Source organism: Gossypium hirsutum, chromosome D06 (assembly GCF_007990345.1).
Source record: "Gossypium hirsutum isolate 1008001.06 chromosome D06, Gossypium_hirsutum_v2.1, whole genome shotgun sequence".
In the NCBI taxonomy this organism is placed as follows: domain Eukaryota; kingdom Viridiplantae; phylum Streptophyta; class Magnoliopsida; order Malvales; family Malvaceae; genus Gossypium; species Gossypium hirsutum.
The window spans coordinates 64,073,692-64,096,229 of NC_053442.1; the positions used below are offsets into that span (position 1 = coordinate 64,073,692).

Here is a 22,538-nt window from a genome sequence, read left to right on the forward strand (position 1 = left end):
AAACTCAAGTGAATGATGGGATAACCTCGAATGATTTTTTTATAAGAGGGACTTGGGGAAAATTTTCCCATTTTCAATATATCTTCATGCTTAATGCTACATTCTATACAACAATGGTCACATTTTAATCTTTAAGAAAACTATACTGAATAATTAAAATATTACATTGTATGAAATGCAGGTGTATGACCACTACTCTTCAACATCAGAATCAATAGGGCAAGTTCCATCATCTACATTAGCCAAAGGGTTATATAAGTGTGAACCAGGATCCATACATCCAGGAACCCAATCAAGACTGCATCGATCACCCTGTAAAAGCGATGTTTCATTCATGGAGTTCATGCATAAATCGAACATTGAAAAAGACCATAAAATAAAACAATTTTTTTTTAAAACTTACTCCTTCTTTAGACAAGTTGCCAATCATAGCACATCTATCCACAACAATACTTGTGTCTGGAAATATTGCTCTGTCACATGCACCTTCTTTACTCAGCTCCTCTGCCAAACCCTGCAACAACAATACGAGTGAGTACGAAATGTATATCGAGAACTCGGAACATCGTATCCTTGTACTCATACCTGGTTAAAGAATTCGATCGGTCTGTTTTGCCATGCTTTTGGAACTTGGAATTGGAGTCTGTAAGGACCATCCCAATCAACTCCATTTGTGAATGAGAAGATCAAGTTCACAGCTGCCAAAGAGAGGATCGAGTTAAATTTCCTGAAAAAAGGAAATCGAATTCGTGAAATAGACACAAACCATGCTTAGGGATGCATATCTGGATGGTGTATATCGGATTATCAACTTTGCCTCGAGCTTTCTTTAGCATTTGTCTAGGTTCACCACCACACATGATAGGTTGATTGAAACCTCCTGCAGAGTTAGATTTCATCGGATTCTAGTCATTTTGAGCTCGGGAATGGAAACCAAATTGTGGGAATCAACAATTACCCGTTTGGGGGGTAAAGGGTATGAGAAATTACCGTTAAAAGCAATCCCGAACTCTTCGTTCGGAGCGAGTTTGCTTGCTGCTGGATTGTAGAAAAGCTTCAACTTTTCTCCCTGTCATAAAAAAAAGGCAATCTCTATAGAAAAAAAAAGCAGACTACAAGAGTAGCTTAAGCAGCATATAAAAAACTAGAAATGGTGAACTTACAGAGGTCGGAGGAAGACCGTTCATGGTTTTCCAATATACCGGAGCCTTCCCTAGTTCGAACATTGCCCACGAAGGGAGCGGATACCTGTTGATGAGTTTACAGTGAGAGGTACATATAACTTTGGCATGCAAATTCCTCTATATTTCGCACTTATGCTTTAACCAAAAAGAAGGGAGCTTGAGTTCATACTCTTTAATTTCTTGCATAGGACTTGCAGTAACAGTAGCAGTAGCACTCACTTTCCCATTAATATTGGCTGATCTTTTCTTCTTTGGAGATTTATTTGGCAATGAAGCACCCATAAAGCTACTAGCTGCTATTGAAAAAAAAAATACAAAACTCTTAGCTATTTTGCATGGTATTTGGATTGTATGGCTCAAATGGTATAATTTCAAATTGGTTATGCAAGGGAACTGTGTTTACTCAGACTCGGGTGCATATCCGACATGGGTATAATCAGTTTTTCAAAGTTTTTCCATGTATTTGAAGGATTCTTGGAGGCCATATCCTCATTTGTGTGTGTTGGACAGAGTACCTTATGAAAAATGAATAGTCCGAGCAACGATTACCTATTTGCCACTTTATGCATAAAAGTCATGTTTAATACAACATGGGAAAACCATGATTCAACATTAAATAACTCTTAAATTGAAGATAAAATGATTGGATAATTCCATTTTTTTTTCAATATATTTCCCAAAATAAATCAAGAAAGATAGTTTGATAGTTTATTAAGGGTCAAATTGAGAACAACAAAGAGCTGCAGTGATGAACCCTGAAATAATTAATCTTTCTTACATGAAAATTAGCTTCTGTTTAATCAAAAGGAACAGCAAAGCTGCAAAAATGCCATTGGCTAGGCCTAGTTATGGAACTCAAACAACAGTAAAAGATCACTTAAGCAAGTTTCCACACAATAATTTCTCAAAGAACAAAAAAACAACACAAAATCCCACCACGACAGTATGAAAATCAAGGAAACATAAAAAGAAAAAACAGTAGATTGATTGAATAAGTAACAAATGGAAAGGATTGAACTTTGCCCCATTGTACCTCTCACTCGGTTAGTAGCTGAAAAGGGTTGAAAGGGTTGAGCTGGAGACCTAAAGATTGAAGCATTTGCAGCCATTTTTTCTCTCACAGTTTCTCTGCAATTGTTTTTAACTTCTTAGAGAACTAATAGCCTTCTTTTTTTTCTGAATAGTGAAAAAAGAGGAGAACTTTGGGTTTTTAGATAAGGAGAATGAAGTGAAGAAATATATGAAGAGGGGAAAAAAGAAAAAAAGAAAAACTGAAAAATAATATCTAATCCATGAAAATGACACAAGCAGATTATTTTAGAAAATTAAAGGGCTAAAACAAAAGGGTAACACAAAAATATCTTTGATTTTATTTGATTTCATATCTCAAATCTCTTGTAATCAAACACAACAGCACCTTATCACCTCATCTCTCTCTTTGTCCTTTTCTCCTTGCCATTTTTTCTTTCTACAATCCACACTCTTTCTTTTTTTTTCCCACAGTAAAACCCAGTTTTTCTTTAGAACCCCATTATCATTTTAATCACACCATCGTTGTCAAAGTTCAAAATGTTTATGATTTTCACCTTTTCAAACTGCAATAATAATAAAAACTTGATCTTGCTCTTGCAAAGTTATGAACTTTGGCATTCAAGTTTTATTAAATCAATTGAAAGGGGTTGGCTTTTGGACTAATGGGGGTGTCAATTAGAACAAAAGAACATTGTGATGAAAGCTTGGGAGGCTGCAATATTTGGCAATGGTAATTCAAAACATGGTGCCAATGCATTGGCAACCAAGCTCCAATTGTTGATCCTAAATACCATTGGAGTCAGTCTTTTGTGTATGGTTCCTAGTCTTGTTGATTGGGCTGCCCACCTTCTCTCTTCAAGTCTGTGTTCTTGTAAGCCTTCTTTTTTAGTAATGGAATTTTGCTTATGCCCCCGACTCCACAATTCAATTAAATCGAGGTCTTCGGCCGGGGAGTTTTCGGTTTGGATGTGAGATTTATGCATGATATAGTTGATTAAGTTGTACAATTTAAAATATTTGTTTAATATTTAGTAATTTTATTTATATATCTTTTACTATTATTGTAAATTTCTTTTATTAAATTTCTAAAGGTAACAACTTAAAAGTATTTTTTAATATTTATATTATAATATATTTAATTTTCATATGATATAAATTACGACTTATATATCAAAAAAGTCTTTAAGAAAATTTTAAAAAATAAATTAAACTTCTGTTTTAAATTCGCACGCAATTTAGTCTCTACTGTTAATTAAAATAATCAATTAAGTCCTTTAGTTAATAGTTTCCGTCATTGACCATGTTGACCGTTAAAATAAATTGATGTATCAATCAAATGGTGACACGTGATATCTTTTGGTTTAATTTAATATTTCCCTATAAAATGACTAAAAAGTCATAAAAAGTTATAAAAAATTAAATATTAGAAAAAAATTAAAAATATTAAAATTGATATTGACTTATTAAACTTATAAAATATAAAAAAATTATAAAAATTATAATAAATCTAATAAACTATAAAAAAATTATGGAACTAATAAAACTTATTTAAAATATTTAAAATTAACAAAATGTATTAGAGTTCTTAAAATAATAAAAAAATGTAAAAAAATATTAAAATTGGTATAAACTTATAAAACTTATTTAAAAATCATAAAAATTTGAATTGGACCGGTTAGCATGAAATCGACAAGGGTACCGATTCAGGAAATGCCGTTAGACCGATTGACTTGGGAATCGGGTGGTTGAACCAATTTTTTATTTTTTTAATGTTTTTATCAAATCAAAATTTTATTATTCACCTATTAGCATATGTTAGAATCAAACATTCTGACTAAGATTTTTAAAACCGAACCGATGGTTTAACTGATTAGGCCATGGGTTTACCAGTTCGACTAATTCATCCAGTTCAATTAAATAAAATATTAAAAATTTAAAAAAATTAAAATCGGTTTCAAGTTTTAAGTTAACAACTTAACCAAATAGGCATCTATTTGAACAATTATGTCAGAATAAATATTTGTGTCCGAATTCTATTTTTTTCTAATAGACATACTTGTTTGGATGATATACGCATCTGTATATGAGATGTTCAAGAGTCGAGTTATCTGTTCAAGCATGAAATTTCATTTGAAAATAGGAAGAGTTTAGACAAAAATATTAAGCATAAGAAATTAAGTCCATTTAAAATATGGATCCAACCTTGAAATTGCTTGACCCACTTTTAAATATTGTAATATTTAAGTTTAATATATCATGTAATGACAGTTATCGGTAAGTAAATATAATAATATAAACATTATAAAAACATGCTAAGTTATTGGCTATATTTTAAGTTTTAATAAAAGAACATATAAAATTATTAAAAATTTATTTCGAGTCAGATCGGACTTAAACACACCTGAATACCAATTCAAGTACCTATTTGAACACTAAAATCAAATTTAAGTGCCAAACATTATAATAAACCATATACATAAACAATAGATAATATGATGAATATAGAGAGCAATGAGTGCTCTCAATTATTAAAAATGGAAGTTATGGCTGGGATGACCTCATGGGTTTTGAAAACCATTAAAAACTTAAGCAATGGAATAATAAAAAGACATGATTTCAACTTTATAGGACTCACTCTCCCCAACATTTGGAATTTCTAAGCCAATAAAGACACAAACAATATTCATTAAAAAAAAATTGGTTTCTTTTTCATCCAATAAGGACTGAAATGCAATTTTAATTTAGTTAAACAATTTGATTACAAAGTTAGTAAAACTTTAATGTATTGAAATCTCCGATTCCGGTGTTATGAGTCAGTTCAACATTAAATTGATTAAAAAAATCATTTTATATTTGATTTTTAATGGAACGATATAATCAAAATAATGATGTTTTTTACCTTTCTTATATGAAATACTTAATTACATAAAACAAATGAAAAACATAATGTGTAAAAATTTATAGTATATATAAATATATTTATTTTGCCGATTGAATCTTAACTCGATTGGCATGGATATTGTTATCAATGTAGGAGGACGTGAGTTCGAGTGCACTAAAACGTATTATGGGTAATTCTAAACACGACCGAAAACCATAAAAAAAAAAGAATTTAAAGATGGTTTTAGTAGTTTAGGCTACGTTAAATGGCATTGGTAGAAACACCTTCAAAAAGTGCTTCCTTTAAACAAAAGTTTTTGGGGGTTCATTATTCAGTAATCTGTAGACCAAAGCATGCTTTCTTTATTACCTTTAGTCTCACTAGAAACGACACGATTGCCAATTTTACGCATGCAAACGCTGCTTAATTAACATTTTAAATACTACATTAAAAGCTAAAAACATGTTTTGTTTCTCGAGTTCACTAACAGTCTTTCTTTTTTTTCTTAAAAAACACTTTTCATGTTGATGTGATTATTTTTATTACTTTGAAATTCATGTCAATTATTACATTTAACACAAATTAACAAGCATATTATTGTCATTTTAGCAAACCCTTTTTAATAAATATATATTTTTTTCGAATGGTTAAGTGTTGATGTTGTTCCTAAAAATGTCAATTATTCGATTGCCAATGTAGGAGAATGTGGGTTCGAGTGCGCTGAAGCGCATTATCCTCTTATTTATAGGTTGGGATACACATAGTTTATACCCTTTTTAAGTTTAGATAATGTAGACTCTATATAGGTAATATTAAAAAGTATATACATAATTAGTATATTGCAAAAAACTAAGAGTTAATTATGAGAGAAAACAGAAGCATTTGCTTACGTCAAAAGAAAAGCATGGTTTTGAAGTGAGCATGCAATGAATGAATGTCTGAGTGTAAGCAAAAGAATGCATGCATATGCTTTATTCCTCCAATCAAAACTATGAATAAAATAATGGTTAAACCCATATCATATACCTGACTTTGAGACTGCTATCATTCATTCCTCGACCACATTTTTAATAATATTTTCAATAAATTACTCACTTCATCTTCTCCCAATGTCAATGTGTTTCTCTCTTTGTTCTTTTCACCCCCACAGTCTCTCTATTTTATAAGACAATGTCACCTTTTTCTTTATTTGAGCTTTTAATTAGTCACTAATACAAACAAAAAAAGGAGAAGTAAAATGGAGTATTAGTCTTTGATTAGTCAAGCAACTCCATTTGAGCTATCTATACAAAAGATAATCCAAGTTTTCAGATTTCAGGGGTTTTATATATTATATATATATTTTTCTAATTAAAAATGTGATAAAGGTGTTTAGTATTTTCCTTTCTTACATTTAAAAGATTAGAAGTTGAGCTATCCATTCAGATTGAGACTCGGTTTATACGAGTCGAGTTTTGAATAAGATATTTTTGAATTTAGGTGAATTCAGTTTATGACAAAATTTGAATTGTTGATTAGATTCAGAATCGATCTATTTTGAACAGAGCGATTATTTTTGAAAAGTAGATGCGAGTGGGATATTGGGGTGATTTTTTTTCTTATACAGTGAGTATAGAGTGGTTTATGATAGTTTCTTAACCTACTTCGTCCTGTCCCATTATATGAAATTATTTGTAAAATTATAATGACGTGTTATGGAAAAATCTATATGTTTTATTTTTAAAATTTTAAAAAATTAGGCTTACTTGAAAAAGTTGAAAATATTAGAAATAGTTAATAAAAAAGTAAACTAAAATGGAGCGTGACAGGGTAAAGATAGATGCATCTATTGTATTTTTAAGATTATACATGCATAGAGAAACAAAAGAGTGGAAAAGTAGAGTATACCGACTATAGAATGGTGGTGAATTTGACCATATCTACATCCATTCTACTTTATTGCCATCCTTAATCTGAATAGGGATGGAACTAAAATAAACTGATAAAAGGAGAGTTGTCTACTTATTCAGTAAAAATAAAAAAGTTAAACTTTAACTGGAAATTAAAGGTGAAGTTAATGTAATAAAATTTGATTAAATTGATGGTCCCATATAAAGGGAAAGAATCACACCTATATTTTAGTGCTTGCATTATTGAGTTATAAACCCACACTAAATTGGTTCCAAATATTTACTCATTACCATCCACTCTCTTCAAAAAGTCTAATCATCATCATCTACCACACCATATTGATATACATAAAAAAAAAAACCAATAGAAAATTCAAAGCACTACCCATTTCGCCACGTGTCCTCCCATTCAATCTGTCACAGTTTACCCCTTGTTTAGCGGGCGCTTCCTGTTGTATTTTTAACCTTCTCTCCCATGCTTCAATGCAGATTGTAAATTATTATCCGACTGTAAACCTCAAACCATTTTCTCGAGAAAAGGGAGAGATAAAAAGAAATGTCAAAAGTGAAGCAGCAGAAACCACTGTGTGTGTGGGTGTGTGTTTGCTTTGGCTGCATGTGTGAAAAAAGTAAATAAATTTATGTGGGTGTAGGTGAAAAAAGTTAGGGTTCATATTTGGTTATTTTGTTTAATTTATTTCTTTAGTGTGTGTTAAAAGGTGGCGAGGTAAATGCAGGCAATTGTCGGCCAAGCCGTGGACGTGGGCGTGGGCGTGGGCGAGGGCGTCAGAGATGGGAGCGCCGCATTTGCCATAGCATGGCGACACAAACAGCAGTGCACGTGAAGGTTGCCAGTAATTATATTTCACCTTCGATTATTTTTAAAATTCAATAGAATATGTGTTAAATTATATTTTAATTTTTTATTAAAAAATAAAAAATATTTTTTATATATTAGATTAAAAAGTAAATTAATTATTTTTGTTAAAAATTTATCTATTTATACTGTTAAAAATTAAATTAAATAACGAAACAATAACATATGATATGCTACATGTAATTCATGTTAATATATTTGAGTCAGTTTTTAACCATAAAAATTAATGAAATTTTTAACGAAATATAACAAAAAGGTAACATTATTGAATTTCTTGTATGTAATGTAATCTAATGTATATAAGTCTACACGATGGTGGATGGATAACATTTATTGTAATTTACATTTCCACATAAGTAAACGCATATAGGAGGGTATCGATGAGTAAATATTTTTAAGGGTTAATTGTACCAAACGTCTTTAAATTATCATTCAGATTTTAAATTGGTTCTTAAATTTTAAAATATTTATATTAAATTATTAAAGTATTGATATTGCGTAAATCATGTCCTTTCATTAGTTTATCCATTAATATAGACAATAAATGCTAATTTGAATATGATTTAGAGCATATTCAAAACACGTAGATTAAATTATAAATACGAATGTACCTATCACATGAACAATATGTACTTAACGTGTTAAACACACATTCACACATACAGTGTCAATAAAATTTAAGAGTGTTATTTTTTAATATGTTAGATCCAAACTATTAATGTAGTAGGTTCACACCAAGGTTTTTAAAATCGACTAGTGATCAAATTAGTCAGACAACCAGTACCAGTTCTCGGTTCGACTAATCAATTCAATTTTAACTAAAAATTATTAAAAATTCACAAAAATTATTTAAAAAATGGAGAAAATTAGTTTAACCATCAGTTCAACCAATTTCAAGTAGTTTACTCAAAAATCAGTTAGAAACTGGTTCAACTATTTTCCTGAATCGATATACTAGTGAGTTCTAACAACTATGATTCAAATTTATTTATAATTTAATCATGTTTTAAATATAATCTAAATCATATTTGAATTGAGATTTAATGTAAAAATTATAAAATTACTTAAATGATATAATACCCATAATTATAATAATTTGAAATTTAGATATTTTATAGTTTTGGGAGTTGAAGCTTGGGTCCAACCAAGCTAGCTAATCTCCCACACTATAAATAGCTGTTGAACTTAAGGCTTTCAAGTGCGAAGAAATTCCCACTTGACAAAAAAGAACCCTAAACCCCTGAAAAGAGTGAAACCAACCAACAAAAAGAGACTTAGAGAGAGAGAAAAAACAAATCCATTTTCGTTTTTGGGTCAACTTATACCACTAGCCAAAACGGGTCTGCCATTGTGGATGTTGGGGTTGGCTGCCGATCGGTTGCGAGACGACATGAATCGTTTGCTCTCCTTCCTCTTCCACCAGGTGTGTACTTAGACATAGTTGATTGCTGGTTTGGTTTAGTTTTTAGTATTACAAAGCTCATGATAATGGTGTTATTTTTTTTTTTTATGTTCATTAGGGGATATTAGACGAGCAATTCTTGCAACTTCAACAGCTTCAAGACGAAACTTCCCCAAACTTCGTATCTGAAGTTGTCAACATTTACTTCCATGAATCCGAGAAGTTATTACGGAACCTCAGATCATTACTGTAATGATTTATTCTCTTTTGTTCATTGTTTTGCTTTTTCCTTGTTGAGTTTATTTATGAATATGGTAATGTTTATGGCAACAGGATGGATAGAGAGTTCTCGGATTACAACAAAATGGGAATCCATTTGAATCAGTTCATGGGGAGTAGTTCCAGTATTGGTGCTAAAAGGATAAGAAATGTTTGCCTTGCCTTTCGAGCCGCTTCTGACCAGAACAACCGTGCTGGGTATATGCATGCCGCTTTCGCCCCTCCCTTCTTTTCTGCCTCTACTTTTGGGCTCCAAGGCCCCCACCTTCTTGGTTTTTTCAACGTACCATTAGATTACCATGAAAAGCTTAATTAATTTTTGTATCTTAGATCAAATTTTTTGAAAAATTAATATTTTTTATTGTTAAAAATTAATTTGATTGATAAATTAATTATACAGTTACACGTGACGAGTCATGTGTATCTCATTTTAATGTACAAAGATTAATTTTTAACAATAGAAATGTATGGAGTTTTTAACAGAATGTCCAATTTGTTATTTGATCTAATATATAAATACTAAATAACTTATTTTTTAGTAAAACTTCTAATATAAAGATCTTGTTGGTACTTTTACCTATATATATATTATATAACTCACAACATAGATTATATTTACCTTCTAAATCGAACCATAAAAAATTTGATATCTTTTAACAATTGTTGAATCAAGAGATAAAAAGTTGAGTGTTGAATATTTTTTAACTCATGGCCAACGTTAAGATGTGCTAACCATGGTGTTTGGGCATGGATGCAGGTGCTTGAGTGCATTAGAGGTGCTAGAACACGAGTACTGTTTCCTCAAGAACAAACTGCATGAACTTTTCCAGGTACTATTTTCACTGATTTTTCTTCTTTTGCATTTCATTTCATATGTTAAAATATGTCATTAATCCCTGTAATTTTACAGAATTCAAGATTTAATCCTATACTTTAAAAGTTAAAAATAAAAACCTCTTGCATTTTAATTTAAAATTCGTAATCCAATCATAACCAGTTTTTATTTACTTATTGTCAATCGAGAACAGCCTAATTAATATTCCAAGATGACAAAATTTGATAAAAAAACCTTAATGATTGAACTGGGAATTTTAAATTAGAAAAATGTAAGGATTAAATCCAAAAGTTTATTAAAGTATAGGGGCTAATTCATATTTTAACCCAAATTTCATATTATTGAAGGAAAAGTGCAAATTTTAATTATCAGTATTAATTAATTACATACCATTTTTTTTTGCTATTATAATGATTCAGATACAACAGCAAAGAGTACTAGCGGCAGGAGTAAGATACCCGATGCAGCACTAAAACCCCAAAACAATTTTAATGCCATGATCCTTGAATTCAGTTTTTAGCAAAAATCCAAGCAAACCCCAAAGCAGGATTTTGTACTATTTTGAGGGGTTTATTTGCAATTGCCACTTGCAAATTGTGGATGTAATATAAAGTCATTCATTTTTTTCTTTCTTTCTATTTTTGCTTCATTTGTAACTTCTGAATGCAAATGAAATGTAGTGGAAAAAGTTAGCATGCAATGTTTTCTGAGTCAGATTGAGTTGATTATTTGAATATTGATTCGATAAAAATAAAAAAATAATTAATTTGTAAATTAATATAAATTAATTAAATCAAGTTTTTTTAAAATTTTTTAATAACTTGTATGAAGAAAATCTGACAGCTTTAATGGCTTCTCTGTCCACAGTTAAAGTGAAATGAATTGTCAAAAACTGACTGTTGATTGATCTCTGTAAAACATTTTCCAAACACTTCCATCAATCAAATCAGAAAGTACATAGCCAGCCCCAACCGCAGCCATTATATTCAGCTCTCAATTTTTTATTGTTCAAATATTAGTCAACAAAAAAAAATGCATTAAACTTAATATCTTGCAATATATAACTAAGGGATTAAAAGTGAAAATTTCATTAATTAGAAGAAAAAAACCTTGATTTTTTAAGGTCTTTAATAGTTAAACCAATTTTTTATTGGTTCAACGTAGCAGATTGATCACCCATTTGTGGTTCGGGTTTTTATTCGATACATAGTTCCATTCATTAGGTGGTGAGTATAGGTGGGAGATAATCAGATTTGGCACCAAGAATACGAGCCTTAGTGTCAGGGAAGTTCTCAAAATTTGGCAGCTCAGATACATTTCCATCATTAGAAATGGCAATGGGGTAGCTTAGTAGGTGACCAGGCAAGTCCTGGTCAAGGTCGTCCTTTGAGAATAGGTCCCAATATTTGTCAGCCATTTGGTTCACTTTCTTCACGCATTCCTTGCTTTCTGGGGTCAAGAAGCCGTCATGTAGGATGCCGAGGTGCTCGTACCATAGCGCCAGACGGAAACCGTGGACTTGACCCCTTGCTGGTTGCCTAATCGATAAATGATATGGTTGGTACGCCCCCATTGCTATCTCGGAGTCTCTCGCACCGTCCATTGATCGTTGGTTGATGTTGGCTGATCCAATTATTATGTATTCATCATCAACTACATAAATGGAAAACATAGTTAAATCGAACTCTAGATTTATTAGACGTGACGATATAAACCAACCGAGTTAAACCCGAGTTTCTTTTTACTTACCCAACATCATTTTGGTATGAACATAGATCATGAAACGACGGGCCTCTTGAGCTCTAGCGTGATTGGAATCAGGCTCCGGTGTTTCTGTAGGTTCATATTCTCCGCCCTTCTTCATCTCTCGGTTGCCGAGACAAAAGAATGTTAAATAGTTTCGAGGATCCTCGTCACGTCCTTCCGATTTAAGAGCTTGAGCGATTTCTTTATACATCATGTTCATGGTCCTCCTTTGCCAATCTAATATGGCTTGTACTGATCCACTTTCTGGGATACCTTCAGGCCACATAGGGATTACAGCATACACTGTGAACCTCTCTCCTGCTCGAATCTTGCTAACTACTTTAAGACAAAGCTCTTTTGGAATCAAATGCAAAGCATTAACGTCTTCAGGCTTAATGTCATCATCATCAGCACTCCAATCGAAGGAGCTTCCGAGGAAATACTGATTTTCGATATAGATAAAGTTCTGGGCTCGTCTGATAGCGTTAATGTAAGCATCTTGAATACTTCGATCGATGATTTGGTCTTTTCCGCTAACGAGTCCAGCTCTGGCAGCATCTTCGGGAGAGTCAGGGAAACCAAAAGCGGCACCGCCATCAATTGATCTAAATAGTTGTACATTCCAAGTCTCATGGTCATTAGGGTATGTAACTGGAGATGGGGGAATGATGGTACCTTCAAGGTCTTTGATATCAAGTAGTACGTCTTTACCGCCTTGTCGTTTCCATCTTTGTTCGAAATTGAACAAGACATCCCAAGCAATTGGCCCTTCGAGTCGACAATGGATGTCATGCCAAGGCTCCCTTGGACCACCTTTGTTGATTGAAGCTTCAGCAAAGTTTGGCTGATGAAAATCATCAGCGTGAGCTGTGTCCAAAGTCCTGAAAAGGGAATGAAAAGGTGTGTCGTATCTTCCATCGCAAAGATCAAGACCGCCGATAAAGCTCACGATTCGTTTCCTATCCGTATCTCCATTAGGCATCGCGGCATCCACTACAACAATCTTTTGATGATGAGTGAACATGGTGGAGATTTGCAACTCCTGGACGATAGTTCCACCGTCATCGGGATCACGAGGGCATAACACGCAGTTGACATCACTGTCCTCGAAGAATTTCTCGGTTTCTTCATCATGTGTGGCCATTAATCCATCTTTCTTCAATGCACCAACAGATGTTCTATCATCCCAAATAAGCACATTAACCCGAACACCTTGACTTGCTTTCTTCTTAAGCAAGTCACCAAGCTTGGTGTCTCCCCCTCGCTTAGATCTCTTCAAATCTCGTATCAACTTGATCTCAGTATAGACAGACCAACCGGCAATGTAAACCAAGTGTTTGGCATTCGTGATCGCATCGAAAATGTCCTCCCAACATCGATGTGGCTCATAATACTTGCTTCCAGCAAGAGGAATTTTCGGAATAAATCCATCAGGTATATGTGAATCCTGGTATAGGAACACCTTACACCCATGTCTCTGGGGATAATAAGTATACGGAACTCCAGGAAACTTACGACTTACGATACCACGGTTCCAGTTCCGGTCCTTGGTAACATCGAAATAACGAATCTTGACATGGATTTTAGCCTCATTTTCCAAGTTTTGCTTCTCTTCATCCTTGAGTTCAATCCACCTATCCACTTCTTCCCCTGATAAGATATCCTCAACAGGCAAATATGCTCTGCCAATTACGTTTGCTCCAATAGAACCGGCTTGTTTGACCGTGAAGATTACGTCGTTAGCCATATGTGCGCAGTAAATGTGGAAAGACTCATTCCACGAAGGGTCGTCGCTTTCCACTTTTCTTGTCCTTCCAACTCTAGCCTTCTCGAGATCAATGGTCGCGTAAAGCTTCCCTGATCCTTTGCCGATACCGATCGATTCCTCAACATTTGCCATTAACTGCCATTAACAGGCATATATTTCAGACCAAGGGAAACAAAAACAAGACAGAGATGAACCTATAGAGTTGCCATAAGAAAAAGAACATCTAAGATAACAACATGAACATTTGAAATAAGGACTAAAGTCAAAAAGAAAATAAATAGTCTGTCTTCTCAACGAATATTCATGTATTTATATATAGAAATTGTAATCATATAAGATCTTATCTTCTGGTGGCTCTTAAGAATCAAAAGGGATCAAGAAACAAAATTATAACTCAGATTTTTATTCAGTTAGTATTTATTTAATTAAATGCTATTCATTTGAAAAAAAAAATTTATCGAGCTCGTATTCAAAAAAATAGATAAATTAATTTCTTTACATTAGATCAATGAGCAAATTGATCATCCTGTTAAAATTTTTATCTTTTTTTACTGTTTAAAATTGGTTCTTGTACATCAAATGATTATTTTGCCAGCCACACAAACTTTAAAAAATATAAATGGATGAAATTTTTAGCAGAAAAGACTAATTTGCTCTTTGATCTAACGTACAAAGATTAATTTACTCGTTTTTTAAGTAAAATGGACAAAATGCAATATTACTATTAATACAGAGAGCTTTCATGATATTTTTACCTAAAAAAGTTTCACTTATTTTCACATTAAGTATAATTATCCTCGTAAACATAAAATATTATTACATCAATAAAAACCTGAATAATATGAAAAAATTAAATGAGAATCGATGTATACAATTGAGCCAAATCAAAATTCACTTACAATATTACATATTAAAAACAAAATTTATTTATAGTTTTAATATTTATTCAACTGAATCAAAATTCACGTACTTATAATATATATGTATGCATATATATGTATACCTTTCGGAAGAATCCACCACCTTCGAGATTATTAACTTCATAGATGGTAACATGTAAATTCCCATGAAGTGAAGTTCTCACCATTTCTCGCCTAAAAAGATTGAAACAAAATTAAGTGAATCCAGATGAACATATTTAAATATTTTCACCTTATTAACACTAAAAATAAAAAGCACAAATGATTGAAATCACCCTAAAAAATAAGCAGTGGAATTACAGAGATGATCAGTGCAAAGAAAAATTTCAAAAGCAGAGTGATTAATGGAGAAAAAAGAGAGGGTATTTCAACAAAGAATTTGAAGCAGCCAAAGCTTAAAAGATATCTCTTTTGCAGTATATGGTTTCTGAAATTTTCTGGGTTTGCATTTATATATGTAAAACAAAATTTACAGTGAATTTGTAATGTATTTATAAATTAAGGTGGGAATGTGAAGAAAAAATAAATAGAAAATGAAAGATCCGAAAAACCAGCCCGTAGAACGGTACAAAGCTTCCCCGCTGAGGAAAATTTTGTTAATTTATTTTATTTTATTACATTTATGATTAACATAAATAATTTATGGGGTTTTAGTTGAAATTAAAATGTGTTTGAATTTCTTGGAATTAATCTATGGTATAATTTTTTTTATTTCTTAAGGTATCTTGTAACACCCCTTACCCGAGACCGTCTCCGGAATCGAGTACGAGATGTCATCCAATTTAACTTACCAATTCGGAGCATAAAAATTTGCTTTTAAAATTAAATTCACTGTTCATAACAACACTATCCACCTGCGCAACTGTCACTAATTTAATTATAACTTGAGTTACGAAACTCAAAATTTAAATCCGTAAATTTTCCGTGAAACTAGACTCGTATTCCTACTTACCATAAAATTTTCAGAATTTTTGACTTAGCACATTAGTACAGTTTATTCATTAAAGTATCCCCTGTTTCACAGCTCGACAGATCTGACCTCTTGCCGCTAAAAATCAAATATCTAATTGTACAGAATTCATATAAGGTTACCATTAATTTATTTTGAAAATAGACTCACTAAGGAATCTGAACATATAAATTATGACCTATAATTATTTCTGTACAATTTATAATGATTTTCTAAAGTTAGAACAGGGGACTTCAAAAACCATTCTGACCCTGTCTCACTAAAATTTAAATATCTCAAAATATAAAATTCCTTTGCCTACACCGTTTCTTTCATGTAAAAATAGACTTGATAAGCTTTAATTCTATATATCATTCACCCTCTAATTCCATTTCTACTATTTATGGTGATTTTTCACATTCACGTCACTGCTGCTGTCAAAGAAACTGCTTCTTTGAATTAGTTACCATTTAAACATACATAACTCCAAAACGTAATTCTTTAATAACTACTTCAATAGCTAACATTAGCCATATCATTTGGACATGCTCAAAATGATTAAGACTCTATACATGCCATAGTTTAAACATTTTGAAAAGCACATAATACCGAGATGGTTATGATAGTGTGATACGAGCTCCGACGGTCCACTATTCGATCAAGTTCAAATCACTATAAAACAAAGGAAAGAAAGAGATGTGTCAGCTATAAATAGCTTAGTAAGTTACATGTAAACAATAATTACTCAATTAATAATTAACACTTTTAACATATAACTAATCAAAACATTTCTTAGCAATTTCAATCACTTACACATACACAATCTTACCAATTCACTTGCATATACATTTTCACACTTAACATTTCATATTCACTTTAATTCATTATTAATCCCGTTGAACACTTGGAATATACACGGATACGTAGAGATTTAGCACATAAGTGCCACACTGATATGTAGCCGAAGCTACCACTGATATGTAGCCGAAGCTACCACTGGATGTAGCCAAAGCTACCACTGAAATGTAGCCGAAGCTACCACTGATCAATAACACTGGAAATGTCCACGGGTCTGCTCACACAAGCTGTCAGGTGTCTGCAACACATGCTAGATCACCCAGCACCCGGGACTCACTGTAACACTGTAACACTGTAACACTGGTCTCTAGTGACATGTCACTTGTATCCAATTCTATTCCTAAGTTCAACCGGGAATTTACACTTAACACTTTATTTTCAACACTTTATCACTTGAATAATTCATGAACAACTTTCATGTTCAACCGGGAATTTACACTTAACACTTTATTTTCAACACTTTATCACTTGAATAATTCATGAACAACTTTCCTTCCACATTCAATATTAATTCACATATCAAATATAATTCACAATTTATACAAATATAACTATTATTTACATATAACCTACCTCGGATGCAAAACGACTATTTTTGTAATTTAGTCGATAACTTTCTCTTTTCCCCGATCACTTGCACTATTTCTTCTTTCTTGATCTATATTAACACAATTTAATACATTTTATCAATATTCCATTCAAATACAATTCATACACAACATTTTGACACATTTACATTTTTCCCCATAACTTTTCAAAAATTCCACTTTTGTCCCTAAGCTCGTAAAAATAAAATTCTCTAAATTCTTAAATTTCAAACTTCACTAAATCATATTTCATGCTCATAACGGGCCTCAATTTCACAAAATCACAACTTTATGCACACTTTACCATCTTTCACAATTTAGCCCTTTTTCAACATTTTTCATTGAAATTCATCTAGTAAAACTTGTAATTAACACTTCAAACATTCATTATCTAACATCACTAATCAATTTACAATTATATCATGAATGGGTCAATTTTTAAACTTTAATTTCATTTAAATTAAATAGTAGAAACATGAAATTCAAGCTTCAATAAGCATAAAAATACGAAAATAATTAAAAACGGGGCAAGAAATCACTTACAATTGAGCTTAGGAAAATCAAAACCCTTAACTATGGTAACCTGAAACTTTCGGCAGCAAGCTTCTGATTTTTTTGAAGAAGATGGACACTTATTTTCTCTTTATTTTGTCTTTTACCCAATTTGGACAAAAATGCCCTTGACCCATTACTTAGATATTTTTCTAGAAATACCCTTTTGTGTCCATAACACTAATTTATGGTCTAATTGCCACATAAACACTTCCAATTTCATGCAATAATTCAATTAAGTCATTTAATCACTAATTAGACACACTTTGCATTTTTCTCAATTTAGTCCTAAAAATTCAATTAAGCACTAAAGCATTAAAATTTCCTATCCATATTTTCACACAATATTTCAATCAATCAGTAACTAATAAAAATTTATAAAATTAAACTATTTCACTTCGGATTTGTGGTTACGAAACCACTATTCCGATTAGGCCCTATTTCGGGCTATCACATATCTACTGGAGTGAACCCAATAATTAATCCTCCGCATTTTGTTGGTCCATTAAGGGGTAGATGTTGGCCACGAGTTTTAAAGTTGTTCCATAGTTTTTTTTCTCTCTTTTTGAGGTTGTGTTCAATGTATAAAAATCATGTCGAAACCACCCTTTTTTGAAAAACAAAAAAGTTTAGTTATCGACCTAAAAAAAAATTGGGAGTTGGAGTCGCCACCGATCTTTTATTAAGGTGTGATCGGATCACCTTGAAAACGATTTTAGGCCTACGAATTTTGAGAAAATAGGTTCGGGAGTCGATTACGCACGAGGAAGGGTTAGCACCCTCGTAACGCCCAAAATTGGTACCGAATTGATTGTTTAATGTCTTAATGTCGAGAATTTGAAAAGTTTTAAAAAAAACACGATCCTTCCTTTTTTATTAATGTCAATTTTATAAAAGACGCTTGGATAAATCGAGGCGAATACTAAAGACCTTCTCGTCTCAGAGTAATAAAATGTCATACCCAATACATTAGGACACGACATTTTTAGTTCTCGAGAATAAGATTGTCTTTTGATTTTCAAAACTCTTGTGGTGAAGTTAAAAAAAGATATTCAATTGCTTAAGTCAGACGTAAAACTGAGACCCAATACGTTAGGGCACAATTTCTCAAAATTCCTGGCATTGAATATAGCCCTTATTATTTTTTGGAAAATTCTCATCTCGAGAAATCAACATGTCATGTCCAATACATTAGTACACAACGTATCAAATTCCTGAGGATGAGTTTTTATTTATGTGTTTTGATCAAAGAAAATCTTCGATTGTTTAAATTCGACGAGAAAGATTGAAACCCAATACGTTAGGGCTCAATTCTCTCGAGGATTCCAAATTTCGAGTATTACGTTCTTTTGAAAGACTTTGTATAAAATGATTTTGATATCTAAACCAAATACGACCCTTTAAATGAAATAAAATGTGAACGAACGATAAGTTAGACCACGAGGGGACAATTCGCAAATTAAAATGTATGCTAACGAGCGACAACCAATCAATAAGTACAAGTGAGCAATACAAAATACATGAATACCATGATTTCATATCACATATTATACAAATATTAATGATATATAATATTAAAGATTGAATTGAGAGTTAATGTAGTGACATAAAAACAATACCATACATATATAAATAACAATAATTTATAGTAGGTTAATGAGAAGATATCAAATAATATTATACGAGAGTTTTATTTATATGAAGAACAATTAAAAAAAGACAAAATATAAAGGAGAATTTTATAAATAAAATGAAATACGTTAAAGAGTGTACAAATAAATAATAAGATAATATACTAAGTAATTTAAAATAATTTATTTACAAAGTAAGTTAAAATAATATACCAGGATTTTAAGATATATAAGGGATTTTAATTTAAATGATATATATAAATATTTAAACTAAATAACATATTAAAACATATATTATATATAAGTTTAAAATGAATAAATAAAATAATGGAAGAACACAGAAATCATGAAACGTAACATGTGTTAAAATGATTTAAAACAAGGTTGAGAATCGAATTGGAATTGCACTAAAACATGGGGTATAAACAAAGAACAAGGGATCGATTATGGAAATATTCCTTCAACCCCAACGAAACATTCCATTACGGATAAACATGAGGCGTGCAGCAAATCATAGGGACTGAATTACAAATTAGAACAAAAGCAAAGGGACCAAGCGCATAAATGTACCCTTCACCGCAAAAACACGCGGATCCCTAAGGTATTGGGTCGGGTCAGCAGTTATAACTCAATACGACACCGTTTTGGAGCCATAGAGTCAGACCCTAAACGGTGCTGCTTTCAGTCCTTAATACAACCCTAAAAAATCAGCAGCTATTACCTTTTAAAACCAAAAAAAACCTAATACTTTCCGGGGGAGTGAGCATTCGATCGAATCGAATCGAAAATTTTCGAGTTAATCGAGTTTTCGAATCTCATTTTATCATCCTAACTTTATTTGAAGTTTTCTCGAATCGAGTCAAGTGAGATGGAATTCGAATCGAATCAAATCAAATATATTTGTTCGAGTTAAATTTTAAAAAATAATTTTGGGTCATTGTAACCATTGTCACCCATCGTAATAAAATTTGTCCACCTTAATCAAATTTTTTATTAACTTTCATAACTTCATAATTTATTTATTAATTTTTTATATACTGGTTAGCTTCTTTGCTTGCTTAGTTGTTTCAATTATCTTCATATTCTTGTCACTATGTATTTTAGAATTAAAAAATATATTAAATGTAAAAATATGATTTTTTTAATAAAAGTTATTTTAAAAATAAAATGTGAAATTGATACCAATATAAAATTTTAACACGAATATTTTATGGCATAATTAATAATTCAATTTTAATATAAATATTCAATATGACTAAATAATTCAATAATATAAATAATATAAAATGTGAAATTTAATTTAATAATATAAATAGTAGATATAAATAAAATTATTACTATTTATGTTTAGTGATTTTTTTTTTGGATATTTTGATTTTTTATTTGGGAGTAAAGGGTGAGAAGTAAAAGTTTAGGGAAAAATAAAAAGTTTTGGGGAATAAAAGTTTGAGGGAAAGTAAATGGGGGGAGTAAAATTTTGGAGGGAAAATATTAAAAAAAAATTGGAGGGGGGAGGGTTTGGGATAGATGGAGGTGAGATGGGAAGGGAATAAAAGTTTTAGGGGAAAAGTGGGAGGGAGTAAAAATTTTGGGGGAAAATAAAATGTTTTGAGGGTTTTTGGGAGTAAAATTTTTAGAAAAAATAAATGGGAGAGTAAAATTTTGACGGGAAATGGATTTTGGGTAGATTGGGGGTTGGGAGGGGAGGGGAGGGGAGTAAAAGTTTTGGGGGGAAAGTGAGAAGGAGTAAAAGTTTTGAGGGAAAAGTAAAAAGGTTTGGGAGTTTGGGGTAAAAATATAAAATATTATAGTTTGATATTCAAATTATTTGAATTATTCGAGTTATTCGAATTCGAAAATCAACTCGATTCGAACTCGAAATTCGAAAAAAAATTTCGAGTTGATTCGAATAACTCGATTAACTCGAATAACTCGATTCGTTTAACTCGAAATTCGAATTTCTTTCGATTTTTTCAAATCGAATCGAGTTTTGCTCACCCATAACTTTCCCCTTTCTCTTCGCAGTGCCGCTTCGTCAAATCCCATTCCTTCCATCCCTGATTTGAAAGGAAACAGGGAGAGCTGCGATGGCGCACTGCGAAGGTGTGGTTTTCCTTTTTCCTTTTCTATTTTTTATATCAAAGAAAGAAAGAAGAAAAATAAAAAAGGAACAATAGAAAGACCAGCAAAAAAGTGGTAAATCACCTTCTTTGATTTTTGTATTGATTTCGTGTGTCTGTCCCTCTTACAAAAGTTGAAAAATGGCTTTATATAGCCGAAAAAATGAAAATTGCAAAAGAAAATGTGTTTTGCTTTCTCTCTCTCTCTTTTTTTTCCCTTTTTTGCTGTCGATTTTTGCTTCTTCTTTTTGTCCATCTCTTGTTGCTTTGTGTGTTGCAGGTGTACGGCCGTACAGAGGCGTGGACGTGGCACGTACGGAGGTGCGCATGGCTGGGGAGAACGGCACTGGAGGTTGCTATTGTGGCGCTTGTGCTAGGGCTGAATGCCTAGGGTTTCTATTTGTGGTTAAGGCTAGTGGGCTTAGGGTTAAGTGATTGGGCCATTGTAATTGGGTTTAGTTTTTTGTTGTAATTGGGCCGTGTAAATGTACTTATGGACTTTTAATATTTTTTGTTTTTATTTTTTTGTTTATAAAATTGGGCCGGGCAAATTGGGTATTACAAATCATATCATATTAATTCATTTTAATTTGTTAAGTCGATTAAAACTATAAATTGTATTATTTATATTTATATATTAAAATTAATACTACATAAATATTAGATTAGTTAATAATTAACAAAAAATTGGTTTTGCTTAATTAAAAAGGAATAAATTTTAAATTTATACATGTTTAATGTAGTACATAAATTTTGATTTTGGTTTAATTATATACATAAAATTTTAATTTTTATTCAATTGTACACGTTTAAAAAATAAATAATGTTGTTTATATATAATATGTAAATGTAAATATAATGTTAATAGTTTTTGGAAATCGAATCAAATTACACATCACTAAAATTATCGTATCACATTACACATTAAAACAAATTAAATTCAAAATTTTATTAATCGAATTCAAATAACTTACGAATATTTATTTCTTATTTACAATTCAAGCAATGACTGCAAGCAGCGCCCATAT

General features: G+C 31.6%; 3 protein-coding genes across 6 annotated transcripts; 1 reads left to right on the top strand and 2 right to left on the bottom strand.

The window, feature by feature from the left end:
* Positions 1-13: 13 nt before the first annotated feature.
* LOC107937380 (protein POST-ILLUMINATION CHLOROPHYLL FLUORESCENCE INCREASE, chloroplastic) lies at positions 14-2,567 on the bottom strand. 2 transcript variants are annotated; one of them, XM_016870251.2, is made up of 8 exons: positions 2,218-2,567; positions 1,354-1,480; positions 1,164-1,248; positions 991-1,069; positions 767-880; positions 586-698; positions 404-514; positions 14-312 (listed from the first exon to the last, which is right to left on the bottom strand). In XM_016870251.2, the coding sequence occupies exons 1-8, from the start codon at positions 2,291-2,293 to the stop codon at positions 193-195; spliced, it is 825 nt and encodes a 274-aa protein (XP_016725740.2). In that variant the 5' UTR covers positions 2,294-2,567; the 3' UTR covers positions 14-192. The 2 variants fall into 2 exon arrangements, with proteins under 2 accessions (XP_016725740.2, XP_040952121.1); XM_041096187.1 differs by having other exon boundaries at positions 1,354-1,477; positions 2,218-2,544.
* Positions 2,568-9,090: 6,523 nt separating this feature from the next.
* LOC121218643 (pseudo histidine-containing phosphotransfer protein 6) lies at positions 9,091-11,071 on the top strand. Its single transcript, XM_041096189.1, has 5 exons — positions 9,091-9,286; positions 9,384-9,514; positions 9,599-9,742; positions 10,302-10,374; positions 10,799-11,071. The coding sequence occupies exons 1-5, from the start codon at positions 9,218-9,220 to the stop codon at positions 10,850-10,852; spliced, it is 471 nt and encodes a 156-aa protein (XP_040952123.1). The 5' UTR covers positions 9,091-9,217; the 3' UTR covers positions 10,853-11,071.
* Positions 11,072-11,444: 373 nt separating this feature from the next.
* LOC107944262 (phospholipase D alpha 1) lies at positions 11,445-16,434 on the bottom strand. Of its 3 annotated transcripts, none has more exons than XM_016878084.2 (4): positions 16,372-16,434; positions 14,897-14,987; positions 12,129-14,028; positions 11,445-12,032 (listed from the first exon to the last, which is right to left on the bottom strand). In XM_016878084.2, the coding sequence occupies exons 2-4, from the start codon at positions 14,978-14,980 to the stop codon at positions 11,599-11,601; spliced, it is 2,418 nt and encodes an 805-aa protein (XP_016733573.1). In that variant the 5' UTR covers positions 14,981-14,987; positions 16,372-16,434; the 3' UTR covers positions 11,445-11,598. The 3 variants fall into 3 exon arrangements, with proteins under 3 accessions (XP_016733573.1, XP_016733574.1, XP_040952124.1); XM_016878085.2 differs by lacking the exon at positions 16,372-16,434 and adding an exon at positions 15,089-15,275; XM_041096190.1 differs by lacking the exon at positions 16,372-16,434 and adding an exon at positions 15,114-15,271.
* Positions 16,435-22,538: the final 6,104 nt, after the last annotated feature.